Source organism: Ipomoea nil, unplaced genomic scaffold (genome assembly GCF_001879475.1).
Source record: "Ipomoea nil cultivar Tokyo-kokei standard unplaced genomic scaffold, Asagao_1.1 scaffold1361, whole genome shotgun sequence".
NCBI lineage: Eukaryota > Viridiplantae > Streptophyta > Magnoliopsida > Solanales > Convolvulaceae > Ipomoea > Ipomoea nil.
In genome coordinates, this window is record NW_017617789.1 from 1767527 (window position 1) to 1774613 (window position 7087).

The 7087-nt window shown below is 40.4% G+C and overlaps 1 protein-coding gene across 1 annotated transcript; it reads left to right on the top strand.

Moving 5' to 3' along the window:
* On the top strand, positions 1 to 3151 carry LOC109185926 (serine/threonine-protein kinase-like protein CCR1). Its single transcript, XM_019335915.1, has one exon. It carries the CDS (start codon positions 155 to 157, stop codon positions 2462 to 2464), a length of 2310 nt encoding a protein of 769 aa, XP_019191460.1. The 5' UTR covers positions 1 to 154; the 3' UTR covers positions 2465 to 3151.
* The last annotated feature ends 3936 nt before the right edge of the window (positions 3152 to 7087 follow it).

Genomic DNA, 7087 nt, shown 5'->3' on the forward strand with positions numbered 1-7087 from the left:
CAGCTCAGCAAGTACGCACACCTCCAATCTCAAAACCCATACAAACGCACTCCACCCGACACCAACTTTTCTCCTCCATCTTCATCTTCTTCCTTTTTCTTCTACTCCATGACTGTGTTCTTCTTCACTGATCCAATCACCAAGAACAGTAACCATGAAAGACTTCTTCCCCCGTCTCCCTTTCGTCTTCCTCCTCCTTTCCCTGCTCAAATCCGCATCTGGGTTCGGATCAATGGGGCCCATCTCCGCCACTTTGGGCGGCAATGGCTTCTTCTGCGCCATTGATGCCAGTGGCAAGCAGCAGGTCATTTGCTGGGGCGACAAGACTAACTCTTCAGTCCCAGCAGCAGCAGCAAACCCATCTAGCTTTCCTATCAATCTCCCTCCCATGGCTGCTCTCACCGGTGGGGGCGGATTTCTCTGCGGCATAATGGCGAACACTTCGCAGGCATATTGCTGGGACTCCACCGGATCGCCAAGCTCTGATCTTGTTCCTTCCATCTTTAAATCCAATGCTTATTCCCATATTGCTGCCGGGAAAAGCCATGTCTGTGCTATTAGGGGGGCTTATTATTCGGAAAGCGATTGGGGCAGTGTTGATTGTTGGGACATTGTTAGGAAATTGAATTCTACTGGTCTGACCTGGAGGCAGAGTGCTCTGTTTTATGACCAGAATGTTAGTACACTTGTTATGACAAAGCTTGTTGCCGGAGATGGATTCAGTTGTGGTGGTGTTAGAGAAGGTGGCATAGTGTGTTGGGGCCCGAATTCTGTCGACTTGGAAGTTTCCGGTGTATCGGAGAACTTCTATTCTTTGACTGCAAGTGTAGATTCTATCTGTGGAGTTTCTGAGGTTTCCAAGATGGTTAAATGTTGGGGGGCTAATGACTCTTTTGGCATCCCTCCAGTGGGGATTCCCTTTGTGTCCTTGGCTGCTGGTGTGAAGCACTTTTGTGGGATTCGAGAGGACAATCATGGGATTGAGTGCTGGGGGAACTACAACTCATCATTGATCCCGAAAGGATCTGGTTTTCTTGCAATTGCCTCTTCTGATTTTGTCACTTGTGGGATAAGGGAAGGTGATTTGGTTCTTGATTGCTGGTTTACCAATGTGTCATCACAGTTTGCTTATGACCCTCCATTGCAGCTGTGCAGCCCGGGGCTATGCACGCCTGATTCGTGTGGTGAAGCCCGGTTTTCCTTCAATGCCAGCCTTCTCAACGAGCCAGATTTGACGAGCTTGTGTGTGAGGAACGATCTGATGATTTGTCTGCCTTGTGGGCTCAACTGTTCCGAAGGGTTCTTCCCTTCTAGCCCTTGCACCGAGAACGCGGATAGAGTTTGCACGCCTTGCTCTCTCTGCCAGAACAGCTCGTGTTGGGATGTTTGCAGGCTTCAATCTTCTCGGGGGATGCACAATAACCACAGGCTCGAGTTGCCTCAGCTGGTGCTTATCGTTGGCTGCTCTGCTCTCGGGTTCTTGCTGATCTTTATTGCCTTGTGCTTAATATCCCGGTTAAAGGCAACCAAGAACGAAGATGGGAAAAGGAGGAGGGGAGCCTCGTGTATTCGTAAGCCCGAGCAGGGAACCGATGCCAACAATGATCCTCATCCTCCTCCCTCCGGGGCGCCATGTCCTGGAGCAGCTCAGGTTTTCAGGCTTTCGGAGCTTAAAGATGCCACTAATGGGTTCAAGGAGTTTAACGAGCTCGGTAGGGGAAGCTATGGCTTTGTCTACAAAGCCATTCTTCCAGACGGGAGGCAAGTAGCGGTGAAGAGGGCTAATGCTGCTACAATCATACACACCAATAGCCGGGAATTCGAGATGGAGTTAGAGATCCTATGCAACGTACGCCATAGCAATATCGTTAATCTCCTAGGCTATTGTGCAGAGATGGGAGAAAGGATCCTCGTTTACGAGTACATGCCTCACGGGACTCTCCACGACCACCTCCACGGAGGCCTTTCTCCTCTGAATTGGAGCCTTAGGCTGAAGATTGCAATGCAGGCTGCAAAGGGGCTCGAGTACCTTCACAAAGAAGTCTCGCCCCCTATCGTTCACCATGATTTGAAGAGTTCAAATATCCTTTTGGATGCTGATTGGGGCGCCCGAATCGCAGATTTCGGGCTGCTAACTCCCACCGAGAAGGACCACAGTGGAGACATGAAAACTGATGTTTACAGCTTTGGGATTGTGCTGCTCGAAATTCTTAGTGGCAGGAAAGCTTACGACAGGGACTGTGTGCCTCCCAGTATAGTTGAATGGGCAATGCCTCTTATAAAACAAGGCAAAGCAGCTGCCATCATTGATCAATTCGTTGCTCTTCCTAGAAACGTCGAGCCTCTACTTAAACTTGCCGATATGGTAGAGCTTTCCCTGAGGGAAGATCCCAGTCTAAGGCCCGACATGTCTGATTTGGCACTTTCTTTGGAGCAGCTAGTGAAGGAAGGATTGATATTATAGCTCTTCTCAGTTTTCATCATGTCCAGTTCTTAAATTATTCTTTGGTGCATTCGAATCGTTCCACAAACACAAATTCAGAGATAGCGAATTTCGGTGAGTAGTGCTCTTCTGCAACTGTACATTTCTTATGAGCTGTGCCTGTACATTATATGCTTATTATTATACACTTTCACCACATTCAAGAAATAAATTCTTCAGCTGTTCTTGTCTGATGATGAAACAGATTTTGTGTTGCTTCAACTTGCCCTTTCCCGGCCTTTTATGTTCTTGTGCATATTTCTCATACACTGTATAACTGGGAATCAATTGATATAATCAAATGGAAAATTGTATGTCATTATAGCATTAGCCATGTCATAAAGGCTTCCAAACAGCTTCATGGTGGATCTTTACTGGATCAAGATTTGTTTAAGGGAAAAAGTAGGTAGGAGAAAAGATTAAGAAAGAAAAAGAAGCATAGATTTGTCATTACATGCATATAAAACTGAGAAACTAACCATGTTGTTTGGACTGGTGTGAATATAAAATCAAAGGGCATTGATTCCCAGTTGCATACATTGATTCTTGAATGCTTTTTCCTACTGTTTGCACCATGTGCAGCCAAGTTTGAAGGTATTGAAATCAAAACTTCATCTTTAAGAAAAAAACCATCTTTTTTTTTAGTGACGAGTGAAACCCATAACCCACTACCCGAGCGTGTGCATAGGGTAACTGGATAATCCTGCCTTGTGATCCTAGCCAGCAAAGGGCCATAATGAGGTAAACCCGCCTATGTTACCCATAACTAACCGGTTCAAACCAAGAAGACCAACAGATAACTTCCGCTGGGGATCAAACTTGTAATCTTGTGATTATCAAGTTAACAGCCTGACTAACTTGGCTGGGATTGCCGTTATGCATGTGTCTGCAGATGTAATCTGCTAGGACATGGAGAAATAACCCTAGACACAAGAACTCATAGGAGCCATATCAGACTGAACTCAGGAGCATATGAGGCCAAACCTAAACATAAAACATTGTAGAAAACCGGAGACAATGGCTCTGTTTAGTCACACAAAAAAAGGGTTGAAGTGTTCTTGGATCACTTAAGCCTCAAGAAAACTGTAATCTGTACCCGTGACTTGATTCTGATATCACTTGTTAAAATAAAGCACTTATCACTAAGGCGTAACTTTATTTCCTTATATACAGCCATTACATTTTCAAGAGGCTAATGCTGGACTTGGCCCTTCACCAATCTTCGCCCAGCAATCCTCTAACCACCAATTGTTGGACTTGTCCCTTAACCAGTCTCAACCCAACATAAACCATGAAGATGGACCAACTTGGCAAGTTCCTTAGTCTTTGCCCAGTTCGAAAGAATGTAAAGAACCTTTGCTTAATAAACATGATCCTGGAAGGAAGACGAACCATAAAGGATGTTTCATGAAATATGGCCCCATCCTTGTGTCACTGTCTCATTTCAATGGCAATAGCTTTATCAGTATCACCATAGATTCCCTCTTCCACTCTGACTCAGGAACCTGCCAGGGCCTTGATTATTTGCTCTCATTGTGGAGAAAAAAGTAGGGAAAAAATAAAGGCAAGAGACTGTTTCAGGTCTGCAGTTTCTACATTTATTTGGCTTTTATACCGACAACTCAAAAGATGGTTTTTTTTTTTTCCAAAAGGTGATTGAAAAAGAGAGAAAATATGGGGGGCCCTCTGAATCTTTTTAGAATTCATACTAGTATGCATTTGCAGCTAATCACCTTCCTTTTCTGTGATTTCTTATGTATAAAATCTGTGGTGAAATCTCTCATCTGCTATGCATATATCTTCACCATTTCTTGATTTAGCAAACTACTGAGTTTCCATGCTTACAAATCAGTATATACAGTAGCATTATCTGTGAAATGGAGGTGTAATATTATATATATATATATAGAGAGAGAGAATCTGCAAAGAATCTAAGGTATGTATATGCTTCTGGTGCATGGACATGCCTGGCTCCCTGTATGCCATCTGCAATGTTCCACCAAAAACTGTTGGCATCTTCAAATGGCATGCAAGGAGTCAGGCATGCAAACCCTTGGAGATCCTCCCATTTTCAACCACCACCCAAAATGGTAAAAAAATCGAGGGTTTTCGATCAAAACTGTTCCAATCTGAGAGTGTGGTTTAGTGGAAGTGATTCATTCATCCTTAACCAAGGGTCAAAGGTTCGATCTTTGGGTATGAAACAGTCTTAAATTTCCAGGTCAGCTGATCTTTGAGTATGAAGCAGTCTTAAATCTCCAGGTCAGCCCTTTCACCTACTCATAAAGGGTGTCGCCTACAATACAGCGAGGAAATTAGTCACTGTGTCCCACGATGGAAACCATGAGTACACCCGAAAAAAATAGAGGTTGAATTGTTCCAACTTCGAAATTATATATGGTTGTAGTTAATTAAGCGTCAACTAATTAACCACAAAGAGTCAACATACAAGTTTGTCTTTCAAAAAATCTAGTAGAGTATAAAAAGTACAGTAGAAAATAAATTTATTCAGGTCTGATAGATCTTTCTCCATTTTATTATATTATATTCTTGCATAAGAACAAGTCCTCACATGGCCAGTATGGTCCTTTGGTTCCTGGTCAATTGACCAAGTGGTCCGACTCTTGGATTCAAACATTTATTTGTTAATTGGGTTTGAAATGACGACCTCTTTAATTTGTTTTGCATTTATAAATTTACTACGGAGTATCTTTCAAATACACTACTTATATTTGCCGCACCATTACCTAGTCAAATATCATATTCATGTTTTTTTTTTTTTTTTTTTTTTTTGAGTACTATTGACTCTGTTACAATATAGTATTTGGCTCAAACTCATGACTTATCATTTGGAGGAGTCAATTCATGTCACTAGACCACAAAGTTATTAGCATATTCATGTTTATTGGTTATTGGTAAATTCGTTAATTTTATTTCGAGTAAATTAGTCACTGCATTTTTTAATTAATTTAATTTGTCCACACTTATCACCTGAATGGATTATTTTCATTTGATTATATATAGGGGATAGTTTAAATGGTAATATACTCCCAGAGTCTAGTAAAAGGTGAGGAGGGATCTTATCCATCCATTAACAGTAAGGGCCGTTGGAAAATAAAGAGAAAATGGGCGTAGTCTGTTTAATAAATATTGCAAACTTTCATTATAAAAATAATCATATTAAAAAAAAAAAAAAAAACCATCAACCTTAATGAGCAGTTGTGCTTGGTCCTCACTTTTTTTTTAATAGAATAACAATGTTATTATTTGAACCTCTATATATATACGATCAGGTGAGAACAATGCTTAAGGTATAAAAAAAAAATCAATTAATGCAAGTCATTGATGTGGGATGATCATCATCTCTAATGCAAGGAGAAAAATATAGTGACAATTTGATAAATATTACAAAATTTTAAATGTTAAAAGTGCTGCGCAAAAGTTATAAAATTTTACCAAGCATTGATATATAAAAGTGTAATCATTTTGAGTGTACTTTTACGTATCACCGGATGTACTTTGTAGTTTTACTCATTACAGGAATATATAGTATCTTAACCAACCCCTATAAATCATGTCTTAAATTAAAAACTGAAAATTATTGATATGATGATATTTTGATGGAATGATATTTCTTATCACCTTCTTTATTTATGATATTATCATTTTCTATTTTGTGACAACAAGACGAGGTTGACAACGGACAATATTGTACATGTTAGATATATCCTTTTGTCACACCATCTTCATTTGTTCTCAAGACAAAGATAGATAAACTGTACTGCCAGTATTATTTGACAGGACAAGACAGTTGAAATTTGGCATTTCAAAACTAATCCAATAATTAATATTATAAACATAATTCTTGCATTGAATATCACGAATTTGAGTTTTTTGCACTTTTAGTCCCACGACTATAGTGGTACTGGCAGAATTGATCCATGACTTTTGAACCTTACAATTTTAGTCCACGACTATTGATTTTTTTTGCAAAAATGGTCCTTCCGACCGCTTTTCCGTCAATTTCACCGGAAAAAAAAAATTCACTATTTTTAGTCAGATTAAAATTGACATTTTACTTATCTCAAAAAATTAAAAGAAAAAAATTGATATTTGACTACATACAATATTACTGGGCTATATACTACTGCCCCAGGCAGCGGAGTACATGTACCACTCCAATGCTGCTGCCGGATAACCCAACTAGCCCGGGGAACGCCACGGCCGCTTCGCCACTTACTGACAGCCCTGCCTGCTCCAGGAACTCCGCCGCCTGGGGCAGTAGTATGTAGCCCAGTAATATTGTATGTAGTCAAATATCAATTTTTTTCTTTTACTTTTTTGAGATAAGTAAAATGTCAATTTTAACCCGGCTAAAAATGGAGAATTTTTTTTTTCCGGTGAAATTTTGATGGAAAAGTGGCCGGAAGGACCATTTTTGTGAAAAAAATAATAGTCGTGGACTAAAATTGCAAGGTTCAAAAGTCGTGGATCAATTCTGCCAGTGTCATTATAGTCGTGGGACTAAAAGTGCAAAAAACTCTCACGAATTTGATCCTTATCAACTTCCTCTCAATCCAATACTTCAACACATTACGCATAATC

Bases quoted from the DNA above. Each gene is read 5' to 3' on its own strand.
- LOC109185926 (XM_019335915.1), top strand. From the start codon at position 155: ATGAAAGACTTCTTCCCCCGTCTCCCTTTCGTCTTCCTCCTCCTTTCC.